The following is a 25,885-nucleotide window of genomic DNA, read 5'->3' as shown; positions in this document are numbered from 1 at the left end:
TATGTTGTATCTAAGTCCACTAAAAAGTTAATCAGTTTTTTCCCCACCATCAGTTTTACTTGGGGCTCCTGTGGAAAAACCTGAAGTGGGCAGTTTAAGTCCGGGGGAGCCTCAGGACCCCTTTGTGTTGATTTGGGGTCATGAACCTCATAAGGAGGTAGCTCAACAGCTTGGGGTGCTCTTTGTTCCTTGATAGTGAGGATAGGAGGAGCAGGGCCAGTGGCCCTGGAGGCACCAAGGACGGGATAGGAGCTGTCCACATGAACTGCCTGGGGGGTGAGGCTACAGAGACGGAGGAGGGGAAGGCAGAGGCGGGGGTGTAAGGGTGCCCCCAGCAAGGCTGATGGTCAATTTAAAGTTTGGACTAACATTCCTTTATCTCCATGTCCTGTCTCTCCCTCCTGCAAAAGAGCCTTAAATTTTCTCGAGTTGCTTTTTAGTGCTCTGCACCATCAGTTCGCAATATGTCCCAATGGACTTCCTTTGGGAGCAGAAGGAATATTTGCCATCTTCCTGGGCAAAGGTTCAGAAAGAACACAGAAGCAACACAACTGTGACTACATGAAGCCCAGAGTGCCTGTTAGCATTTATTCTTCCCCCCCCAGAGTGGGGGATATTCATCGACTGAACCACACAGCTTCCTAGATAAGCTAAGAGAGCCAAGCCAAAACCCCCTGTTCAGAGGCAACCAAATGGGAGGAAAGAGTCCGAGAGCCATTCAGTGGCCATCTTTCCTCTGAACTTAACATACTCCTTTGTCAGGCAGTGTTACAATGAAAATTCATTTTCTTCTTAGTCATAGGTTTATAACTGAAAGACCAGTCAACCAATATTTTCTCTAGGGGGCTCTGGGAGGGGATAAGAGTTAGCACTCCCTGTCTTGTACACACAAACTCCCAACAGAGATCTCCCCGTATGCGAACCCTGGCTTCCCATTTACCTCTCATCCATTCCTTTTTCCAGTGGTAACTTCCTGAAACAAAATGGCTCATGCCATTACTCAGGCTACACAAGCCTGAGCAAATGGGTTACGAAAACCCGAAACGAGTAGTTCAGAAGCACCCAATAGCAGGGAACCGGAGGACAAGGATGGGATGTGATGTGCATTTATCAGGGGAACTTACCAGGAGCCAAATCTTTGGGGTCTGCTACTACTTCTGAGTCGTTTCTCTGTTTCACCAAATGCAGTTAAGGCTGTTGATGCCAGTTCAGGGAAAGAAAGACAGTCCTCGAAACGAAACAGGTTTTGGCAGCCGCAGAGGACTTCCTTCCTGTCCTCCCCGCCCGGGATCTCCTAGCCAGGAGTAGCTGACTCTGACCTGTCACAGCCACTGGCTCAGGAACTAGACCGATGTGCCCTGCCTGGCACTTTGCTGTGGCCAAGTGCTCCATCCTGGGGAGGCCCGCAGGGGGACCAGTCGGAAGGATAGTTCCTGGCTGGCTCGCCAAGACCATGGCCACCCGGCTCCAGGGGTCCCAGACAGACGTGGTTCAGCCACTCGCTGAAGAGACCAGCAGTGGTGAAACAAGACAGGAATTGATTTGAGTGAGGCCCGTGCCTGAAGAGGGCGGACTCGTGTCTCGAAAACTGTCTCCAAAGCACTGAAAATATTTCTAGGTTTATCTGAGGAAAATGTGGGACACGGGCCGGTGGGTACATGCAGGTGGGCAGTGAAGGTCAGGTCATCGCCACTCATGCAGGGTCTTGCTGGCTCAGGCCATCCTTATTGCTTGAGGGGGTAGTTTGGGTCCCCATCATGGGATGTTACCCATGGGGTCCTTTGCCTGAGTTAAGAGAGAAGCTGGAAAGAAGAACTTAGAAAGTACAGACTGAGGTCAAAGTGGAGGTAGTTAAAATCCTCCTTTACTTTCTTATCTCACTGTGGAATATTGCTTCCGGTCTATAAAATCAGGGCGGTGCTGACACCATTGGCTGGATCGAAATACCCAACTTTTCTTTTTTCTCTTTGATTTAGGGCCCATCCATTCAGTTTCCTACCAAATACCTCCATATTTTGTGACAGTTTAGGTTCATGTAAATCCTGCCCACATTCAGGCCTCGAGCTGGATCTTTCCCGGGGTCGGGTCAGCCGGCTGTGCGGGCAGAGCCCCTCCTAGTACATAGCGTTCCTGTTTCACCTTCCCTCTCCTTAAAATTTGCCAACTGTTCCTAAAGTATCCTGGGTTGATTTTCCTGGCCTTTTCCCCTCCAATCCATTCACATGCTCAGTAGCCCCCCTGGGGTAACTTTCCCAGCCGCCAGGGAAAGGCTCTGGGCTTGATCTTACCGTCTGCTCTGGCTTCACGTTTCCGAGATTGCTTCTCAGGAGTTTTTTTGTTTTGGGGTTGTTTGTTTGTTTTTGTTTTTGTTTTTTAAGATTTCTTTATTTATTTTAGAGAGAGTGAGAGAAAGTGCCAGGGGGCTAGGGGAGCTGCAGAGGGAGAGAGAGAATCTCAAGCAGACTCCCTGTTGAGTGCGAAGCTCGACTAGGGGCTCAACTTGAGCCGAAATCTGAAGAGTCGGATGCTTAACTAACCAGGCGGCCCAGCCTCTCAGGAGTTTCTTGATGGTATAGACAGAGGCAGTCTCAGAATATTCAGATGGAGGAGCCCTTCCTCTCCCCTTGGCCTCCAGCTCTTTCTCCAAGGCTTCTCAAACCTTAACACTCTTCCAGTCATCTGGGGATTTTGTTCTTAAGCAGTTTCTGTTTGGTAGCCTGAGGCAGGGCCAGAGCTTCTGCATTTCTAACAAGTTCGCAGATGCTGCTGCTGGCGGGATTAGAGAGCGTATTTTGCTTTTCACCTGCTGTCGCTGGTTCTAATGCAAATGTCGGGAGGTGTGCCCGCCTGCACACTGTGGGAGGGCTTCGTTGCTGTGTTTGAATGTGTTCCCTTGCCATCACCTTACTTTGTTAGTGGTTGTGAACTGGGTGCCATTTGTTTTGATTTTCCACTTATCACATATCACTTTTGTGCTTTGTCATGCATGTGCTATACTGATGGTTTTAAAATTTGGGGGTTTTGTCTTAATCTGTTGTTCAGGGTTTGCACAGGGATATTTTAGGCTTGGTTTGTCCGTTGTGATCCACTAATTTATTATTATTTTTAGACGATTCTGAAATTCCTATAGGAAAAAATAATTCTATTTGAAATTCTTTAGCTCCTTACGCTTTATTTCCCCATTTTGGAGCAATTGCTGGTGTAATGTAATTTTATTTACTCCTACCCTTACCCTTGCTGTGGCCTTTTGTGGAGCGTGGTATTCCACAGTGCAATCCAGTGACAGCCAAGGTCATTATATGTAACTGTCCTTCTTCAAAACTGTTTACTTTTGGGGTGCCTGGGTGGCTCAGTCGGTTGAGCATGTGCTTTCAGCTCAGATCATGATCTCAGGGTCCTGGGATTGAGCCCGTGCATCCGGCTCCCTGCTCAGTGGGGAGCCTGCTTCTCCCTCTCCCTCTGCCCCCCGCTCGTGCTCTCTCTCTCACTCTATCTCAAATAAACAAATAAGATATTTTTACCTGTTTCCTATTACTCACCTTTTTCTGTGTGGCCATTGCTCAAAAAATCTTTATGCTTGTCTGTAGGCACGGCTGAAGTATCAGGAGTTCAGTGTTTATTGTCTAGAAAAATCTCCATCTGTTATATCCTGTGAAGTGGGATAGTGTAAATGGTAATAAACGGGCCTCTGGGGGAGGGACAGGATACGTTCTAATCCTGTTCTGCTCTTCAGTAGCCATGTGATACCTACACATTTCAGATTTTCTCTGGCCTTCAGTTTCTTCATCTGAAAAATGAGGATAATAAAGAGCACCTGCTTTCTGGGTTTGTTTGAGGGCTAAATGAAATGATATTTGCAAATACTTAGACCAATTCCTGGCACCTAGCAAGGTTTTAATAAAAAGTCGCTCTTCCATCTTGTTAAAAAACAAAATTGAACTAAGTTTTAAAGATTTTATTGGCTTTATTCAGTGATTCATGGATTGGGCAGCATCCCATCTAGCAGATAGAAAGGAACTCCAAAGAGCTGTACAAAATGAAATACTTTTATAGGCAGAGGGGTTGGGAAAAGGAAGTTACTGGATTGTAAGAGTGGATTGTTTGTGGCAAGGTCACCTTCCTTTAGGGGACCTCAGGGATCTATCAGGCAGATGGTGCTGACCAGGTAATTCCAGATCAACTGGGTTAAGAGTTCACTCCTGGGGGGGGGGGGTGCCTGGGTGGCTCAGTTGGTTAAACGTCTGACTCTTGGTTTCAACTCAGGTCATGGGATCGAGTCCTGTGTCAGGCTCGGTGCTCAGCTCGTAGTTGGCTTGAGATTCTTTCCCTCTCCTTCTCCCTTCCCCTCTGCCCCTCCCCCCACTCACTGGTGCGCACACACATGCTCTCTCTCAGAAATTAATTAATTAATCAATCTTAAAAAAGTTCACTCCTGGGAGTAGTGGAAACTAAATCAGGTATTATGGTTTGGTTTGGTCATATGGCCTTAGCCCAAGTGACTCCATTTGGGGCCTGTTGTCTTTTTTTTTAACATTTACCCCCTTTTGATCAGACTCTCAGCTTAACTGAGGGATGTGATCAAAATTTAAGGCATAACCCCACTCCAAGCTGATGCTCTCACATTCTCAGATTTTGCTCGATCCTCTGTGTAGTAATCACAGGTCGTGACGTTTTTTGCGGAATCTCTGTGGTATTGACAGGTCATGACTTCAGGTTCACATTTTTTTTTAAAGTTGATCATTGTCTTTGTTCCTTTTCTGACGTTCTGGTCTGAGGGAGATCATTTCCTTATTGGTTAGTGGCTGCAAACATGCATTTAAAGCCTTCGAGAGAATACGGGTCACCAGGGAGACTACTGTGGTCCGTAGAAGCAGGATAACTCGCAGTGTCTGGAGTGCACTTTGGAGCCATGCTCCCTAAGACACAAATCAATCAAAATCAAATAAGCCAAAAAGACCCTGTTGAAGGGGTCACTTCCTTAAGCCAAGTGGCTTATTTGCTAATCTCACATAACTGAGTTTCAGCTTCCCCGGAAGTGTCTCCGAGTGCAGCAAGGGGTGTCGGCCCCAGCATAGACACCCCAGCATAGACACCTCGTTGTTCGGCTAAAAGATGCTCAGGGCTGCCCTCTTACCACGAGCAAGCTTGGCCACAGGGTCTGAGGGTTCCTGTTGGGCAGCTGTCATGTTTGCAGCAGATTCTGCAGCCCTTTCAGGAGTTAAGGAGAGATTCCTGGTCATAGCCTCATATGCACACTCTGCTGACCGGGAGCAGGGACCCGCCAGAGGAAGTGAATCCTACATCACGAAAGCCTCCTGGTAGGTCCTTTGTAACTTGACAGTGTACATCAGGGGTCTTGACCAGTGAGGTGTCTCCGTTTATTTGTGAACAGTCAGGGGCACAGATAACCTGAGAGGCATTGCCCGGTTCTGCACCAACCATCTAAGGACTCGTAGGCCCAGGGAGGATGATAACCACAGATAAGGATAAACTGTTCTGGGGCGCACGCCGCTTCTGTGAAGGGGGCTTGTGAATGGATTCACTTGCAGCGATTGTTACATTTGTCCACTGAAACCAGGGGTCAGTTAGGTTTTCAGTGCACCGGGGAAGCAAATCTCCTAGCCTGAAACAAAAAGTCGTTCTAAATTCTCTGCAAAGATGGGCGCGGCTGTTGGGATCTTTCTGTGATCAGGGGCAGAACTGACTGAGATCATCATAAGAACGTGGAGGTGCAAATGTACTATGATTTGCATAGGTATTTGTGTCTAATTGGGAAGTATGGTTATAACTGTAGAAAGGTGAAAACAAGGCACTGGATGTTCTGGCTGTAAAAGTTGGACTCTGTGCCTTCTAAGGGGGCCTGGTTGTAGCTTATGGTGATATCAGGACTAGAAGAAAAATTGGTCACAGAGAGGACCAGGGGATTTCTAGCATCATGGGCAGATCAGAGTTTTTGATGACAAAATCCATCAAAACAAAAGGTTGCCCCCCTTAGCAGTTACTTGGGAGATACAGCGGATGCTGCTACTTTTCCAGGCCAGTGACAGAGTAAAGGAAAGAAAGAGAAGATGAGAGTGTTTCATGTTTAGTTAAAGTATAAAGTCTTGATCTGGCATCTTGGGTGGAAGCAGTCTACAGTGATGTCAGCTCCTTTTCCTCATTGCTTTGATTTGGAAGTGTCCAGCATCTGTACAAGACCAGATGGCAGGTGGAGTCTTCTCTAGCTGTGAGGTGTGTAACCAAGATTCAGTGCTTTCTGGTTTCACAGCAGTGTCGATAGTCAGGAACTTTTGGTAAGGTCCCTTCCAACAAGGTTGTTTTCCTCTGATGACATTTCCAGAACAGCACCAAGGTCAGTTCATAATTTGAGTCATCTTCGTTGCACCATGGTGGGTGAAGGAATGCAAAAACTGAAAAGTGTGTTATGCCAGGGAGCAAGGAAGGACCCAGTAGCCATCTTGGTTTTCCCATCACCCCAACCGTTCATTGAATTTATAACCTTGTTTGCTCATCTTAATTTCGCTGATTCAGGAGCAGACTGTTGCCATGTTATAGGACATCAGAAAGGCAAAAGTCTGTCAACAAGAGGTCATTTTTTGCAGAAGCAAAGTGGACTTTATCCACATGTGCCACAACCTGGATAGATTCAGTTGTACTGCCATTCCATGAAAGTCAGCTAGGGCATTTCTCTGATACCAGGTTCCATTTTTAGTGTGGGCCTCAATTTTGATGACAGCAATTTCGGAAGGTAAGACCATAGCAGTAAGAAGGTCTTTTACTTGTTGTCCATTTTTGATTGGGGTCCCAGTGGACATAAGAAAACCACTTTGTTTCTATAACCTTGCCAAATCATGGCTGATCCTAAAGGTTCATATTCATACCAGCTATCTGTATGAATATGAACAGTCTATCCTTTCGATAAATGGTGTACTTGGGTGAGGGCACGGAGCTCTGTTTGTTGGGCCGATTAGCTTGTGGGAGGTTTCCTCTCCCAACTAGTTCATATTGGGTAGTAACAGTATTGTCAGCCTGAAAGTTCCCTTTCTCATTTTTACAGGATGACCCATCAACAGACAAAATTAGATCAGGATTAGTCAAAGGAGGTAGCTCCTAAATCAGGACGTGTCACAAAATTGGGTGCCTCATAGTTATGGGGCTCACCCTCATCAGGTAGGGGTAGTAACATGGCAGGATTAAGAATATTGCAACATTGAAGATGCAGGTTGGGTGGCAAAAGTAGAAGGATCTCACAGGAAGTGAGTCTGCTTGCGGAGAAATACTAAGTCATTCAGAATTAAGACTTTGGACAGCTTATGGAGTTTGTAAATAAATGTCATTTCCTAGAGTTATATCTTTGGAAGCTTCTATTAACTATGCAGCTATAGCCTTAAGACAGTTGGCATGGCCGCAGATGAATGAATCAAGTTGGATGCTCCAGGAGGCAGTAGGTCTGTGTTCACTGCCACGTTCTTGGGTGATTGTTTCCAGGACTTGGTTATCTCTTTCATGCGCAAATAAGGTGAAAGGGTTTTTGTTTTGTTTTGTTTTTTGTTTTTTAAGGTGAAAGGGTTTGAACAGGTAGGTAGCCCTGGGACAGGCAGTTCCTGCTGTGCTTGTTTGTTTGTTTGTTTGTTTGTTTATTTATTTATTTATTTAGATTTATTTATTAAGATTTATTTATTTGAGAGAGAGAGCAAGAGAGCACAAGCAGGGGGAGTGGGAGAGGGAGAAGCAGGCTTCCCGCTGAGCAGGGGGCCCGATGCGGGACTCCATCCCAGGACCCTGGGATCATGACCTGAGCCGAAGATAGACGCTTAATGACTGAGCCACCCAGGCGTCCCTCTGCTGTGCTTGTTTTAGTCTTATAAAGGTCTGCTTGTGTTTATCTGCCCAAGGAAGGGTTCAGGGACTGAAATTTTAGTAAGTTCATGGATTGGGGAAGTCAGTCGAGGAAAATTAGGAGCCCAGAGTCTGCAGTAGCCAGCTAGGCCTAGGAATCCATGAAGATGTTGCTTAGTTGTGGGCCTAGGACATTGTTGGATTAGTTTACTTCTTTTTTGGAGTTAGTGGATTCCATTAGCACCTAGATTATGGTCTAGGTAATGAACAGTATCTAGAGATGATTATAATTGTTCCTTAGAAATTTTTATGTCCTTTTTCAGCTGTTGCAGCAAATAAATGGAATCTTTGATGGATACCTGTTTGGTCACTGGGCATAGCAAGAGGTCGTCTACATACTCTAGTGCAAATGTACTATGATATGTAGTGTGCTCAATTTCCTAGGGAACTATAGGGGATTTAAATTGGTGGAGCACTTGGGGGAAATAAGATGGGGCCCCATTGAGTCTGTGAGAGATGACTGCCCAGGTATAGTGTTAATTGTTCTAAGTCAAGGCAAATAGATGTTGACTGTTGGGGTCTCCAGGGATGCTGAAGAAGGCTGAACATAGGTCCACAGCAGCGAACCATCTTGACTCTGGTGGAACTTGTGACAAAAAGTTGTCAGGTTTGGAGCAACTGGGAAATGGGGAATAAGTATCTTATTAATAGCTCTCAACTCCTGGACAAATTGCCAACCCCACCCATCAGGTTTCCAGTCTGGCAGTTACAGGGGCTGGTCCAGGGAATGATTAGCCCCTGAGTGATTAAGGTCTGTTGGTATGAGGTCTTGGATGGCTTCAGGCTTTAGTAGATATTGAAGCAATTTAGGAAGAGGTTTAGTTATGTCTATCTGAATTTTTATAGGCTCTGCACTCTGTTCTCCCAGTGTCAGTATTAGAAGTAGCCCACAGATTTTCAGGCACCTCAGATAAATCAGGGATCTGTGCTGGAATTGTTTTTCTTCTGTATCAGGGACAAGTTATAAGGGACATAAAAGATCAGGTTCAGGTTGGTCAGGTTGGTAAGGTGAGGTTTCCATTGGAGGCAAAACGTATTAGCCCTTTCAATTTTAGAAAGGAGATCTCTACCTAACAGGTTGACTGGTACTGTATTACATAGCAAACAAACAAACAAACAAAAGACGACCCACCCACCCACACACACAGACTTTTTCAGTAAAAGGTCCCAGAGTCATCTGTACTACAGGTTGAGATAGAAACTCTCTCTCAGTTTTATTAGATACCCCAACTATAGAAACTTCTTTTTCACTCCAAGGGATTTGTTGTCCTATGAGAGCTGGGTTTAAAGTAGAGAATGTTGCTCCCATATCTACCAGAATCTGGCACGGTTTTCCATTGATTTTACTTTTAGTCTTCCCTTGGCTGTTTAAGGGGATTACTGGTAGCAGTTTATCAGAGGATCCCTCAAAGTTGGCTCTGAGAGGGGCCATTTGGGGGAAGAGAGGGAGGCATTTGAGTAGATGAGGAAGGATTTGCATAAGGCCTTTGATGATGGCTTTTTTCACAGTGTCCTATTTACAGAAAAATGAGACATTGACCCCTGGTCCAGTTTTTGTTTTGTTTTGTTTGGGTTTGGTTTGGTTTTTTTTTTTTTTTTAAGATTTTTATTTGAGAGAGAGTGTGCGCACATGAGCGGGGAGAAGGGGCAGAGGGAGAGGGAGAAGCAGACTCCCTACTGAGCAGGGAGCCCAACGTATATGGGGCTTGATCCCAGGACCCCAGGATCATGACCTGAGCCGAAAGCAGATGCTTAACTGACTGAGCCACCCAGGTGCCCTGGTCCAGTGTTTTGATGACAGACTCCTAAGAGGGTGCAATTGGGGGGCGGGGGGCAGGTATTATTTTAGGTGCCTAGTTCATAGCTTTTGTAGCTGTAAGGCTAATAACTTTGTGGACTTTTGATTTTGGTCTTGTTTTAAAGTCATAATGAGTTAGAGTCACAAGTTCAGTCAAATCCTTGCCCTTCCATCCCATCTTGTTTATTATCAGTCCACTAATCACAGAAGATAATCCATTTACAAATAGGGCAACTAGAGCAGGTTGGGTGGCCTCATTTATTGTATACAACCTAGAATGCCATAGGAAGGGAGCTTGCAGATGGGCTTTAGAGTCCGTCAGATTCGTCTTGTTGGCATGTTTGAATCATAGACCAGTCAAATGTGGGCAGTGAAGACTCTAGGAATGGCTTTTGAAAGATTCGTTGCTATCTTGCAGTCTTTTTCTGGTCCGTAATGAGACCGTGATGAAGATGTCAAGTGTTATCCTTGGGGTTATGCCATTCTGCTTCTCACATCCATTTTCGGGCTTCATCTGCTCCCACCAGGATGTTCACAAGCTGATAAAGATCTGACAGCCTGGGGTCATAGGCCGTGATGAGGACTCAATTCTTCAGAAAACTTTTGGGGTTCCTCCTTGAGTTTAGGAAATTCTTTAACTATGGGCCTTAGCTTGGTTTGGTTTTTGACCAAGGAGTGAAAGATGCCTGAGGAGGATCTCCTGCAGCCTTGGAGGGGTTTATTTTAAAATATAATTATATAATTGTCTCTTCAGGGTGGAAAGGCAATTCAGATAGAGAGTTAGTAGAACATGAGTACTGAGGTAAAGGAGGGTAGAGGGGAGCAGTAGGAGTTATGTCAGTCTTTTGTTGTAGGGATCTCTGTGTCTTTAATTCTTCATTAGCCTTTTGCTATGAATTTTTCAGTGAAGCTATTTTGGCATCTTGAAGCCTTTTGGAAGCTTCTCCATGCCAATTAAAATAGGTATAGCCATTCTGTTTGTTTGATTTGGGAACCTTTGCTTTCAAACGCACTTTCTAAATGAACAGTCTAAATGAATGCTCCCCCAGTAATGGCCATTGCAATTCTAGGTTGTCTTTAGTAAGAGTTGCCATTTTTGTAGCTGTCTATTGCTTCCGGGACTGTAGTTCTTTATACATAGAATAAGCAGGTGGCACACCCAGCTCTTTGTAATTTAAGAATCTCATTTCTTTAGCTAAGCTGTTGGGTCTCCTTGAGCCAAACCAATACCTCAGAGGGATGTGCCACTGGGTTGAGGATTGTGTGGTGTTTTACAGCGTACCTCCCTGTGCAAGAAATTTTCTTGAGGTTTACAGGTGACATAGTGTCAATCTAACCCATTCCTTGACCAACCTATCCTATCATGAGAGTCTTAGAGTTAGGTGTTGAGCACGCTAACAGCTATTAAGTACTGATCCATGTCCACCGAGTTTGCGGCTTTTTGGCTTCTGAGATTCCCAATTGGCAATAGCCTGTACCCACACAAAACCAGCCAAACAGGCGTGTACACATTAATGCATCAGCAGTAACCAAAGAGATGTGATGGCAGACTGGCCAAAAAAAGAAGAGGGATTAGTTGCACCCTCCAGCCATTCCCAGCACGGAACTGTGGACAGAACCAGCAGACCCCAACAACGGGAGACTGGACTAAATAAGGGCTGGGACTAGAGGTCAGGGTAGAACCATCTACCAGATCTAACTAACCCGCGAAGTCCTGGATTGGAAAACCAATTAGATCAGGAGTTTGATGCAAAGAGAGCAGAGCCCAGAACCGGGGGGGTGCTTACCCGTGGCCCTCAGAAACAACAAGAAAAATAGAACTCGAAGCGTTCAGGGATATTACACCTGTGTTTCTCATCATCCCCAGAGGTGTCAGAAGTTTCCTTCAGATCCTTCCACTGCCACAAAATCTGTTAAAAACCAAAATTCAACGAGTGAATCTTTAAGATCTTACTGACTTTATTCAGTGATTCGTGAATTGGGTAGCATCCCATCTAGCCGATAGAACTCCAAAGAGCTGTACAAAATGGAAGATTTTATAGACAGAAGGGGCAGGACAAGGAAGTTATTAGAAAAGTGTGTATTGTTTCACCTTCCTTTGGGGGACGGCAGGGGTCTCTTAGGCAGATTACCTCACTGGTGCTGAGCAGGTAATTCTGGATTGACTGGTTTAAGAGTCCACTCCTGAGAGAGGTTGCAATTAATTAGGTTAGGTATTAAGTCTTTATTTGATGATGTGGGCTTAGCATAAGTGATTCCATTTTGGGCCTGTTGTCTCTCCTTTTATCTTGTTAACTGAGAATACTAACAAGAGAAGCATGAAGTGTTCACATATGAGTAGGCTTCTGCTAATTTTTTAACCTCTGTTTGAAACACTTAGAAGCCAAATTAGATTATTTGGCAGTTTATCATCTAAAAGAGGTAACCAAGCAGTGGACTCAAATTTTATAAGTATTGGATTGTTCCTGAATTAACTGTTAACTGTTCATGATGGGAGAAATCCTATACTAAGGAAGCAGTGCCTTGGCTCCTACAACATGTGTAGGAAGTTGGAAAGAGTAGAGTATAAGCAGCCTGGTCCTCCTCAAGCCTCATTTGTTTTTCCCACTGTTTTCAAAGCCATTGGGAATAATGGTATTTGCCTTGAAACTGTAAGGTAAATATTGCTAAAGAGGTCCACAGTATTATTTGCTCTACTTTCTTACCGTAATACTACACACTTTTTATCCTTGGACTTAACCTTTAAGAAATTAAAATAGACCAAGTTGTTAACTTAGCAAAACTGTGACAGTTGAGGACTTTGAGCCTTGCTCACAAGTATTTAATTTTTTCTCTTCATTTTGTAAAGGTACTATTCCAAAGCCACATTTTAGCCACTAAAATAGCGTAGTGACATTTTCTGTTCTACTCCTTTCAGCATTTAAAAGTATTTTCCAAAAAGTATGTTAAAACCAAATGTCAGGCATTTAGTACATTTTTCTGCATAAATTTTATCTTTAGTGAGACCTGACTTTTTAAAAAGGAAAGTAATAAAGCCAAATAATGTGTCTGTGTGTTTGTAGGGGAGGGAGTGGAGAGAAAGTTTTGGTGTTTAAAAAGCTACTAAAACACTTCACAGCTTAAGCCAATAGAAGAGCAAAATTCATCATGTGGCTATTCAGACAATTTGTGACTTGTTCTGTCTGGTTATGAGGCATAAGAGGAAACGAATAATAAATCTTTCTATATATTTCACATTTCCAGCTTGAGCAATAAGTGCTATTCTGCCCTTCTTTGTGCTGAATCTCACATACTGTCTACAGACTGCTTTGTAGAGGTAGTTTGAATAAATAGACCTTTATAAGACTGTCATCATTTTTCCATAAAACTGTGGCAGAACAAAAAGTCTTGCACATAAAGCAGAGAGAAAAGCAAGCACTCAAAATGGAATATAAATGTTAATATGTTTATTAAAATTCTCATAACTTTGGCTGAACTTTGATTGAAGGCTTGTAGGAATTAGAGTCTGCTCTGGAGGATTTTATATAGACAACTGTAAACCCAAAAGTCATAATTGAATTTATGAGTGTGTGCTGGATTTAAAATTATAATCCTTGTATATAGGAGGTAAATGTGGTCTTTATTAGAATCACAGTTGGCTTTTTTATGCCATTGGCGTATCTTAAATGTTTATACTCTGGCTTAATTTCTGGGCATAAATCACAATTAAGTTCATTCAGCTGATTTTTATGGAGTCCCAGCCGTGCCAGGCACGGTTCTAGGCACGTGGGTCCCTTCGCGCACAACACAAATGTTTTTGCCCTCGTGGCGTTTACATTCTCAGGGGAGGACATAGAAAAACAGATTCAACATAAATTTGTAATATAAAGTCAATTGTACAGTTCCAGAGGGTGGTAAATGCTGTGAAAGACACTAAAAGCAGGGCAGATTCAGAGGAATCAGGATTTTGAATCAGATTGTGGTAGCCTTGTTGAAAAGGTCACATTTTTGAACAGACTCTTTAGCTTAGGAAGACTCAGGAATGGGTTTATTTTGACCTTTTAATTTTATTGACTCGTCATACCCCTGAGATAGAGGAGAGATGAGAACTTGAATCAGTCTGTAGAAGTCTGGTGTCATTAGCTACTTTGGAAAAAATGATGCTCTTTCGGTAAGCCTCCCACTTGTTTTTCTTTTCTTTTCTTTTTTTTTTTTGACATTAGCGTACAAGTTGATGCTTCATTAATAGGAATTTTCTTCCACTGTGAAAGTGTAACAGAGGAAAAAAGCCCTGAACCTCTGGCAGGGCTTGTTATGAACTGCTAAGTTGCTGTATTTTCTATGTAGTTTGATTGAACTTTAAATTTAGTTTTATAAAACAGCTTCGTCACTTGCCAGCACAGAATGCAGCCACCCACTATTGTGATCATTGTGAGTCAAATATAATAGCATGGTAGTTTCTATTTTATGCCTAAGGAACAACAAAAATAGTAGTGCTACAGTAGGATAAGTAGGCTCTTTATCACGTATCTGAGCTGAAGGATACCTAGAGATTTCATTTGATTTTTCTTGTAATAAATCAAATGAGTAAGTGTGTTTTTTCAGGTAACAAAAGCCGTTTGGATACTGAGTGCAGACTCCAGCAATTTTGCTATTTTTCTCTGGATAGTAAGAGGAACAAGTCTGGCCAATACTATAAAAGTGTCTGGGGGAAAATGTGGAAGAATTTTCATGTTAAGCAGGGCAGGTCCACTGGAGGTAAACACATAGTTAAACCACATAGTTAAAAACCGCATCCATGCGAGGAGCTTTCACGCAATACGCCATTTTTATGTCTGTGTCAGGATGTACAAAGATCATGAGCAAAAGCAGATAGTACTTGGTCAGAGCAACAGATTTCTCTCCAGTATATTGTTTAATACTGCACAGAAATCCAAACAAGAATGGATTTTATTAAATGCGTTCTGACTGTTACATGAGTACATCTTGTGTTAAGACTAATTTGGCCAATCTCCTCTACCTGTATCTACCTCTTTCTGAGAAGTTTCTTTCCTAACAGATGAGTAACACTCTAATCTTCAGCACGATTGTCCTTTCATGTGTAAGGTACCACTCATCTATATTTACATTATTAAATTCATTTTGATGCTCATCAACCTTAACAAAAACTATAACTAAATGCTACGCTGGACATTTACAAATAAAACTTACTTTATTGTCATTTTTTTGTAGACTACGTGAGTGTCTTTTAAAAAAAATATATATTACATTTCAGGGGCACCTGGGTGGCTCGGTCAGTTAAGTGTCCAACTCTTGATTTCAGCTCAGGTCATATATCTCAGGGTTCCAAGATTGAGCCCCGCGTCGGGCTCTATGCTGGGCGTGGAGCCTGCTTAAGATTCTCTCCTCCCTCTGTCCTTCTCCCCTGCTCATGTATTCTCTCTTTCTCAAAAAAATTAAATAAATGTATCACATTTCATAGATTTCAATTAAATCATCTTCACAGTAGTAATACATTATTGTTCTAGTAGGTATTCACTCAGGGTCTGCACTAACATATAAATAAGTAGATGGTTGAAGTTTTCTTTAAGTACAATACCACAGAGTATGTCCATAATTTTTTTTTTTTTTTTTTAGTATGAGAACACCATACCCATATTTTAGAGCCTTCTTTCAGTGTACCCACAGTTTCAGAGTGCCACTGTGGGCACTGGTTTTATTTCTTCCATGCTTTCTCCACTCATTTAGCTTTTTTTGATTTTAAATTTTTTTTTTTTTTTAAGATTTTATTTGTTTATTTGAGAGAGAGAATGAGATAGAGAGAGAGAGCATGAGAAGGGGGAGGGTCAGAGGGAGAAGCAGACTCCCCGCCGAGCAGGGAGCCCGATGCGGGACTCGATCCCGGGACTCCAGGATCATGACCTGAGCCGAAGGCAGTGGCTTAACCAACTGAGCCACCCAGGCGCCCTAGCTTTTTTTGATTTTAAATTGTATATGTCTGTTTCAGATTCAGAAGGTAGATCTTTTGGGGGGCCATGTCTACAGCATGAAAAACTTCTGTGCATCAACTATGAATTAATTTTACAAGTGTATTATGCTTACATTCTAATAGAAACACATTTCTTGTTTTCCATCAATAAAGATTTATTACAAATTCTAAACCCTTATACACATCCATGGATTAAAAAGAAGAAAATCTGAAAATACAACAGTGAAAACATTCAGCGTCTTAGAACTACATGGATAATGGGTCAATAATGTCAACAGAGGTGGAGGTCATTTGGGGCAAAGGCGTTGTATATGTGTAAATTCTCCTCTGTACATAAACAAAGGCTGAGAATTTGCATATGGATTTTTAAAAAAATCTTCTTTTTAAGATAGAAATAAAGGCATTTTTGCTTTTAGTTTAACGCAAGTATTTCCTTAAATGGAAAGTTTTAAACAGAAACTTTAACAGCATCATTATTGACACCCTAAATGGGCTGTATTTCTTTGGCTGAAATGAATGAACCTTCATATAAAATCACACACAACACATTTGCCTACTTTCAGGAAGGAGTTACTAATTAAATGTACAAAAGTAATAAAAACAATATGCCTTCTTAATTATCTTAATTATCTAATTGGTACAGTTTTTTATAAGAACTCAACTAATTAATGGCTTTATTCTTTCTTGTATTTGCACACACAATTGATTTTATAAATTCTTATGGAATTAAAAAAATTGAAACGGATACTTATTTACATGTTTTGGTTTGAATAGAAACATTCTTCTATGTTATTTTCGAGCTAGAAAAACATCAGTTTTAGTTCACTGCCTGGATTCCAAATTAATGAATTCCAAAATGATTTTTAAGGTGCTTTTTTTTGGCTTTTACTTACCTATCATCATTGTATTTTATTTCCTTTGTCCTAAATCTAGAATGCCGACACACGGCCTAGCATACATTGTCTTCGGTAAGTTTCATACAGACTTTTCCAAGGTTCTGCACAGAATGAGTTTTGAGATCCCCAGATCTGACTTCCACTTTTTGTAGCTGGGGTCTCTGTGTAATCCACGAGCACAGATGGTCATCACTATCCAAGGTGCGGGGCAGCTTGGAAACCGGGTGAAAGACTGAAGCTACGGGTCACAGGCATAATCAGACAGTGGATAACTGGCTACCTGAGTTTGTATTTTATTGACATTCTTTGGATAAGATGATAGGCAGGATGGAAAGAATACAGACCTTTTGAGTCAGACAAGGCTTTTGAACACCAGTTGAGGCACACTCCAGACCTTAGGAAAATTGCATTTAGGAAAATTCCTTCACCTCTCATCGTCCCGTTTTCTCGTCTGCAAGATGAGGATGGTAATACCTTAGAGGATTAGTAATGGTGTATGTTAACCGTGTAACATGCCTGCCACAAAGAAACCTCAGTGTGTCATCATCATCATTATTCTTTTTCCAAAGCCTATTGTCTGTGATTTAAATATGTGCTATTTAGATTATCTTCTTTCTCTTTAAACATTAACAAGCATACCTGAAAACAAACTATAGGGTAACCAATTTATATACATATGTGTATGTGTATTTCACCAATTGCAGTAACAGTTGCTGTATCGAAGGGGAAATGTGTCTGTCCCACTGCAGAGTGAACCTAACTTAGTCTGCATCCCTAAAGTGGCCTGCAGTGTAAATAGATATTGTATCCTAAATACAAAGCAGCCAACCGAAAGTGCTGTGAACTTACCCCTAGCCATGGGGGGACAGGGGTGTGGAGCTTAGGTGGTGATCTTAAGGTTAAGATCTAAAAAGAAAAATTCTAGAACTTCAGCAGTGTGGATGACAGAATTGATCCAAGAGCTTGTCAGGGAAAATGCTGTTTGGAGGCCCTCAGGACAATTTTGTAGTAAGAGTGATGGAAGCCGTATCCCTACTTTAACCATTTTTATAAGGAAACTCCCGCCTTTGAAGATGATGACCTCAAATCTAGGGAAAATTTTTCAAATAAAATCTTTTGCCACTGAACATTCTTGGCATACTCCATGAGTGTGCAGTGAAGCAAGCTCACTACAAAGAGATTATATAAAGGGGTAAAATTGAATACAGTCAAAACGTCAGGGTATCCTATTAGAGACAGCATACTTCCCCCCCCCCCCCCAAATTCAAACACAACTAGTTTTTTCCTCCAGAGTTAAAATAAATCATTGTGTTTTTTGGCATGGGTAGTAGAAGAAAGCAAAAAGAAAACAAAAAAAACTAGGCTCTCACTCAACAAAGTATCTCACACTCTGGGAAGCACTCCAGAGCCAAGACCTGCCGAAGAAACAGTATATTCATGTCACCCTTTTAGTCCTGGGTGCTGGGGCTGGGGGTGGGCATGGCAGGCCCGCATACGCTCTTTATGTTGAGTGTTTTATTCGCCTCTTTTTCTTGGAGCATATATAACTGAGTTTGCATCATCTATACAGAGAACACAGCTCCATTTGTAATACACCTTGTTTTTCTTTTTCGTTTTCTATTAAAGAGTACGTTTTAGCACTTTAAATATTTTGGGTACCTTCAGAGTAGATCAAATACATACACCCCAAATGGTGCCTGGCATTTCGCTATCAGTCAATACTCTATCACTTTCCTCCTCTCTCTCCGAGATCTCATTTCTCCTCGCCATCCCGGACTCTGCCTTGCCGTGCCTGCACGACAAGGGCACCCTCGCCCTGTCCTCTCTGTCACACCGCAGTCCTGGCTGAGGTGAGATAGACGGATTCCCTTCCCTGAAACTTGCTGGTCCACAGCCGAATCATCACCTTCCCACTTCTTCTCTGTATTTTAAGATCCAGAGAGCCAAGTGCAGACGTAAGCTCTACCAACTCCTCTTGGGGACCATGAGCACGTTCCCTCACTATCATATCCAGGCATTCTAGATGCAGATGCTGTTACGTACATTTCGCTCCCATTCCTTTGGTTCATTCAGCAGATAATTTTACCTCCAGAACAGCATAATTACTTAGTATAATTGAAGTGAATAAAACTAACGAGTGCCTACAGTTTGCCAGCTGGTGAACAAGTCGATGACACCCCTGTTTTCACAGAGCTCACAGGCTGTTAAAGGAGAGAGACAGGTAAACCGACAATTACAGAATAGTGGGATTAGTCCTTTGAATTGGAAGCAAAGGGAATGCATGAACTTGGTACCAAACCCAAATTTAAAGTTGTTAGGGCAGATTCCCTGAAGTATGCCTAAGCTGAAACAACAGAGAAGAACTAGCCCATGTAGAGGCACCTGGGTGGCTTAGTCGGTTAAGCATCCAATTCTTGGTTTCGACTCAGGTCGTGATCTCAGGATCCTGAGGTCGAGCCCCCTATTGGGCTCTGTGCTCAGTGTGGAGTCTGCTTAAAGACTCTCCCTCTCCCTCTGTCTCCCTCTGCCCCTCCCCCCCCAGTGCGTCTCTCTCTCTCTCAAAACAAAACAAAAACAGGGGCGCCTGGGTGGCTCAGTTGGTTGAGCAACTGCCTTCGGCTCAGGTCATGATCCTGGAGTCCCTGGATCGAGTCCCGCATCGGGGTCCCTGCTCAGCGGGGAGCCTGCTTCTCCCTCTAACCCTCCCCCCTCCCGTGTACTCTCTCTCTCTCTCTCATTCTCGCTCTCTCAAATAAATAAATAAATCTTTAGCAAAAAACAAAACAAAAAACAAAACAAAAAAAACCAAAAACACATGAAGAGGACAAGAGCATCCCTGCAAAAGCAGGCAGCATGTGATGAGGCCCCAACAACACAAAGGAGAACCTGCCACATTTCTAGAAGCAGGGGAACCTCATGTAGCTGGAGTGTGCAAGGCATGGGAAGGAGTGGCAAGGATGAAAATCAGAGACACAGAGGTAGCTCACAACGTGCAATCTGTATAAACCTGTCAGAGAATTTCTGTTTGATTCTGTAGGCAGTGGAGGCAGAATGTGAGATGCTGGTGAGAAGTGGCAGAGACAGGAGGGAGCAGTGGCCGAGGGACATCTTAAGGTGAAGGGAAGTTTGTTGTTTTAAGGTAGGAGAGAATTTATTCATTTTAAGTGCTGACAGAAAGGAGCTAGCTGGAAGAGGTGGAAGATTCAGGAAGAGCGATCTCTGAGAGAAGGTGTAAAAGTGTATGACTGCAGAGTATCTAGATGATGGTCTAGGTGGGTTTAGATACAGAAGTTTCTAGAAAGGACTTCAAAGACCTTTCCACTTGTTGGACTCTGTTTTCTCTGGAGTAGATGAGGTCTTCTACTGAGCTGGAGGTGGTGATGGTGATACTAGAAGTTGCATTCACTCCACAGATTTTTATTGAGGGCTTGCTTTATGGGGATGGTAAGTGACATAATAGGATTCTTGCCCTCATGGGGCCTCTGTCTAGTGGGAAAGACAGGCCATGAAGCGATGTATTACCCAGTTGTTGAATTGCGACTTTTAAGTATTGGGAAGATAGACAGGATGCTCTGAAAACCTAAAAATGAGAAACATGATCGACAGGGTCAGGACAGTCTTGCAGACTTGCTTGAGGAAGATCTGTTTGAGCCAAACTCTGACATTTCAGAACTCGCTGGGGCTCCAGATGAAGGAGGGAACTTGAGCAAATGCTTTGAGGCAAGAGGACGAGGCAGGGACCGGTCACATGGAGCCTTGTAAACCGTGTGAAGATTTTAATCTTTTTCAGAAGGGCCTCTGGAAACTACATTTCCAAGAATGTTAAGCAAGGGAGTGACAGGATCAGAATAGCTCCTTAGAAGGACCTCTGGGTGCTGGTGACAGGGGGTTAAGGTGGCTGGTGAGCAGGTGTGGGGCAGCTGAGGAGGCTGGTCCAGGGGAGGAGGTGAACATGGCGGTACCCTGGACTAGGGTGGCAGCAGCGGCAATCAAGATGGTAGACCTGCAGGCTATTTAGGAGGTAAAATTGACAGCCTTTGGCAATTGTTTGACAGTAGGGGGTATGTAAGCCAGCTGGAGGCTCCCACATGTGGCTACAGAGGAATGGAGCATTGCAGTTACCATCGTGGGAATGTGAGAAATACAGTAGATAGGAGAACGTGGAATAATTGCCAGAGAGCGTGTAAGTCTAGTTTGTTGGTGGAGAGTAGGAATGTACAGCAGGACTGCTCCAGGGCTGTCTGGGTTTTCGGCACTCATCTAGGTGTGGGGAGGGGCTGCGGGATTGATCTTAGACTGGAGGTTTCCTTGGCAAATGTGATAGAAGGACAGTGTGTAAGAGATTTGAGAGTATTAGCAAAATAGGAGACATGATGGCCCATGGAAGTGAAGGCATGAAGGGCTGCTAGATAAGAAGGAGAGAAATGAGAAAGCACTAGAGGTCCTTGCGACAGGAGGTGTGGGAGGCACAACCGAACGACAGATCTCAAGGGATCAGAGATCGAAGTCCTATCAGAAAGTTTGAATTTAATATTTCAGTAGTGAAAGAGCTGCTGGTGATGGCAGTCTCGAGGTCGGCCCTGTGAGTGGTCGAAACGAAGTAGAGAAGAAGGTCGTTCGAGACCCGGAGTCAGGGAGGTTAGAGGCTGGCATTTTGAAGGATATTCACGTGAATGCTGAGCTCACCCAAGGCGATGGCAGGAATTGAGGTGCAGAGGATGACAAGAGCCAGGGGCTAACGTCTCAGAACAGTGGCTCTCGACAGGGGTGGCACTGCCCCCTGGGAAGCATATGGGCATTTACTCTTTTATAAAGTCAGAATGGCTGAGGGGACCAGGAATGTAGACATGCCATTTCTGTGGAACACGGATCCGACCTGCATCCCACATACTCTCGCAAATGTTTGTAGTAAACATTCAGGGACCAAACAGATCAGCATAGGGTAGGGTGTCAAGATAAGAGGTCTGCCTTCTGGGACAATGAAGCACTATCCCATCCCATATATCTTTATGCTATACTTATATGTAAAGTGAGGGTCATTTGCAAAAGTATCATTTTCTTCACTTTGATAGTCTTGACCTGTTCTATTTCATCTGAGGCTGTTTCCCCCTTCCCTTATCATATTCCAAAAAGTCTCCCCTGTCCTTTCTATCCGGTTGCTAGTCTTTATTATCCTATTTTTCTGCACCTTTGGGCTTCCATTTTCAGGTACTTTCTCATATGGAATGGTTCCTGAGCTTATTACTCTTAAATCCAACCATATTATAGGTGGGTGCAAACATCTGACATCATTAGGTTTTCTAGTCATGTCTGAGCATTTACATATTGAAATACATATTTTATTATAAGTACTTTTTTGTTTTTCATATATTACAATGAGGGCATTTTATTAATTTGGAGGGCTAGTGCGTTACATTGGCTCCAAATTCCATTTCAGGGCATAAATGGGATATTACAGAGTATTTACTATAAAAAGGGAGAGCTGAGCCCCAGGGAATTGGTACTTGACAGAAGTTCCTGGAAAGATTAGTGAGTGACCAGCAGCGGGGGGGTGGGGGGGGGGACAAGGGAGGGCCCTAAAAGTGTCAACAAAGCAAGGAAGGCACAGCCTCCCAACTCCAACTTCATCTTCACTCACACTTTTCCCTCCACCCAGGATGCCCACCATTCTCTTCTCTGTCCACCTGTCTGTTCTTCATTGTCCAGCATAAAACCTTATTCTTCTCAGCCCAGAACAGGAAGTAGGCAAGGGAATGAACACGAATGCCTGGATTCACGGATTCCTCCCAAGAGAGGGAGTGTGATTACTTTCCGAATTAGCATGAAGTCTAATCAAGGTTCAAAGACGTTAACTTTGTCCGTGACATAGTCCCCCCGGGCTGCTGTGATGACATACCACAGCTGGGGTGGCCTGTCCACAACGGGAATTGACTTCTCACAGTCCTGGAGGCTGGGCAGTTGGTGGTCAGGGTGCAGGGCAAGGCCCTCTGCCAGGTCACACACATCTGGTGTGTCCTCACGTGCTGGAACTGGAGGGAGCTCTGTGGAATCTCTTTTATAAAAGAGCTCCGATCCCTTCCCGAGGGCTCCAGCCTCATGACCTAAGCACCTGCGCAAAGCCCCACCTTCTACCACCTTGGGCGCTGGGGTTCCAATATGTGAATTGGGGGTGGGGGGCGCACCCATTCAGACCCCGGCACCCAGCATCACCAGGGGAAGGAGTAGTGAAGAGGGGACTCTGACCCAGGGCAGTCTGGGCCTGCAGCTTGCCTTCTGCCCAGCGCATGCACCACCATTAAATGGACCCTGACGGCAGAGACGCTAGCCATTCAGGACTTCTGACCTTCTAACTTGTTTTCCGACTCCTACTTGGAAGTGCTTTTTGTGTTGCCCCTAGTGTCATAATCGTTTTGTGTGACTCTCTCCACCCAGTTAGTTTCTTTGAAGGCAGAGTTCACTTTTGTTCACTACAGCATCTACAGTATGCCTTGTCCATGGTGGGTGTTTAATCTGTATACACGGACTGCTTTAAACACCTAAGGCTTGTGCCAGTTTTCAAACACTTAAGGACCCACTGAAAACATAGTGTCACGAGAGTTACCTTGACCAAGGTACATGTGGCGGATGGTTTTGCAAATTTAAAACACATCATTAGATTTGGATCAAAAATACAATTAATATTCGAAGATGTTCTTTTATTAAGCTCTAAAAATGTTTGAAATTGAAATGACTCATGCCCAGACTCTGAACTTCGACTTTTTCAGGCGTACGTACATTTTTAGGCTCTTCCGGATACCATCACTTGGTAATACATAGTCAGATACTTTTGAGTGTGTTTCACTGAAAACATAAATATTTCTCATCTTTTTAATAGAAAGGCAGGGATTTAAATTTTGATATTAAAAAAGCAACAAACGAACTAGCTTTTCCTTAGGTACGCCTTAACTCGAGATACTCTTTACTTGGGATGCCAAGTGGGGTCCATGTTCTCTGTCTTAGGGATCCAGGTGAATTATAGACGTGTGTATGTGGTGTTTTGTTATATAACGCATTTATATTCTCCTGTTTCTCAGGTCCTGTAGGAGTAGGTCTGAATGAACTGAAACGAAAGCTGCTCATCAGCGACACCCAACACTACGGTGTGACAGTGCCCCGTAAGTTCCCTGCACCCCCGGTAATGATCGGTCAGCACTGATGAAAGATGGGTGGTGCCCGACATGGTTCCAGGCCTTCAGCCTCTGGCCCCACAACAGCCCTAGCAAGTATGCAGCAACACTCCCCACTTTTTACAGTGGAGGAAACTGAGGCACGGGAGTGAAGGGGTTGCCCCAGACTGCAGAGACTGTTGGCGGGATGTTTGTTAATCACGGCCTCTCTACTCTCAGTTTTTATGGTGAATTTTAATACGCATGTGACACTAAATTAGTATTTACAAATTTTCTCCTAGATAAAAGCCTGACTCTTCTACTTCCTAAAATAGGTGCTAATGTTTTCCAGAGATTTTCACCAGGTTTAAGATCAGAAGGACCAAACCACAGAGAGCCGAAGGAGGCCTCTTCTAATAGAAGCCTTTCTTAATTACTTTTTATATGTAGTAATTGGCAGATGGTGTTAAATGGGCCTTTCATGGCCATATAATCCAAATACGGTGGGCTTCTTTTCAGTATACAGAATTAGATCTATTTTTATAAAAGAGGTTTTCATAGGCTTTCTTACAAGTGAAATGTGATGCTGGAAGCATTTTGATCTCCAGAATAAATGCCACTTGACTACTTAATATGTTGATGTTAGAAAGCCGTCTAAAAGGCTAAAATTGAAATGTTGGCTTTTTCAAGTGGTTTTGGTCCTATTAAAAACAACACAAAACACACAACTGTTTGTATATGGCCCTGAGCAGTGTTCTCTAGTTTTGGAAGACTTCGACTTTATTTTAAAGTTACAATTTTCTATTACCTCAAGTTACTCCTTGTTAACTGCATTTTTCCAAATTATTGTTCATAATCATGTTCAGCCATACGTTACAGGGCCCTTGGTTTCCACCAACAGAGATGAAAGGAAAGGAAAAATGTGGAAATGTGGAATTAAACTGTGTTTTTTTTCTTTAACTTTAATTATTCACTTCTCTTGCAAAAGCTGGCTTGCAATATATGAGTAATTCGAGAATTTTACAAAACAATTGTCAGTCTTACAGGGGAGTAGTTACAAAGCACCTGGAGGATGGAAAAACGGATTACAAAGGGAAAAAAAATGCATGTATTAATTTCCTACCATGTATTCATCTCCTTTATTTGTCTTAATTTATTTTATCGTCCCAACCACTGGGCGACATCTGCCTGCCACAGAGGAGGGAAGAGAAAGGCTATGGGACTTACTCAGAGTTGTACTCGTCACAGTTGCATGCACCATGCTTCCACTTTTCATGTCCTTCCTCCTATACAGCACTACACAGTCTTTTCCAACTACAGATGCTCTTTATTGTCGCATAGTTAGTAATAAACATCAATTTACTTGGAAGATGATAAATACCAATTAAGACTGTCTCTGAAACATAACCCTTTATGGTAGTTTTGGTGTTACTCAAGGACCTCGGGCAATGTACTTGGGCCTCAATCTATCCAACACTTCAGATAATATCTGTCTCTGAGGTTGTTACAGAAATTGACAATATCCAGAAAGGTTCTGGGACTGGGACTCTCCAAAGAAATCCCTGAAGTAGTAATTTTCCACTCAGATTCACTTTTAAACAGTGTTAATGTCAGAGGATCCTCACAGAGCAGTGTTTTCCAGACTCACCCAATGATAAAAGTCTCTTGGGCTTCTTAGGAAAAGATTCCAAGGCCTTTCCAAAGAGATCCTCCTTCAGGAAACCTGACAGAATGCCTGAAAATCTATTTTATATATCCCAAGCGACTCATAACACTGGACATTTTGGGAAGATAACAGCCATAGCATCAACTCAGGATGATTTCATTAATTACAGAAGAATATATTTGAAGACCAGTGTTGGAATTTTAGATTGTTTTCTCCAGGTAGAGTCTTGATTATCTAGAGAAAAATTATTGCTTTGATTATTCCACCAGTATTCTGTTCGATGTTTAACTATAAATCCTTCCCCAAAATGCACTAAATCTCCACCAGAATGGGTAAGTTTTTGAAAATGATGTGGAGCAATGAAACTCTCACACATCGCTGGTGGGAGTGTAAATTAATTTCACCCACTCTGGAAAACTAAGTGGCAGTATCTACTAAGGCTGAACGAGCATCTACCCCATGACCCCTCGATCCCACTTAGTACGCAGCCAACAGAGATGCACACAACATGCA

At 43.2% G+C, this 25,885-nt stretch overlaps 1 protein-coding gene across 3 annotated transcripts in view; it reads left to right on the top strand.

Moving 5' to 3' along the window:
* The window catches only part of MPP7 (MAGUK p55 scaffold protein 7), a 299,029-nt gene that overhangs the window by 254,722 nt on the left and 18,422 nt on the right, over window positions 1-25,885 (top strand). For 2 of the 3 annotated variants that reach the window (XM_078075305.1, XM_078075304.1), the window contains exon 13: window positions 23,635-23,715. The exons of the other annotated variant lie outside the window; for it this stretch is intronic. In XM_078075305.1, coding sequence (XP_077931431.1) covers window positions 23,635-23,715 — 81 coding nt within the window. The remainder of the gene's footprint in view (window positions 1-23,634; window positions 23,716-25,885) is intronic. 3 annotated transcript variants of the gene reach the window in all.

Source organism: Halichoerus grypus, chromosome 6 (genome assembly GCF_964656455.1).
Source record: "Halichoerus grypus chromosome 6, mHalGry1.hap1.1, whole genome shotgun sequence".
NCBI lineage: Eukaryota > Metazoa > Chordata > Mammalia > Carnivora > Phocidae > Halichoerus > Halichoerus grypus.
This window is presented reverse-complemented; position numbering and strand designations above follow the sequence as displayed.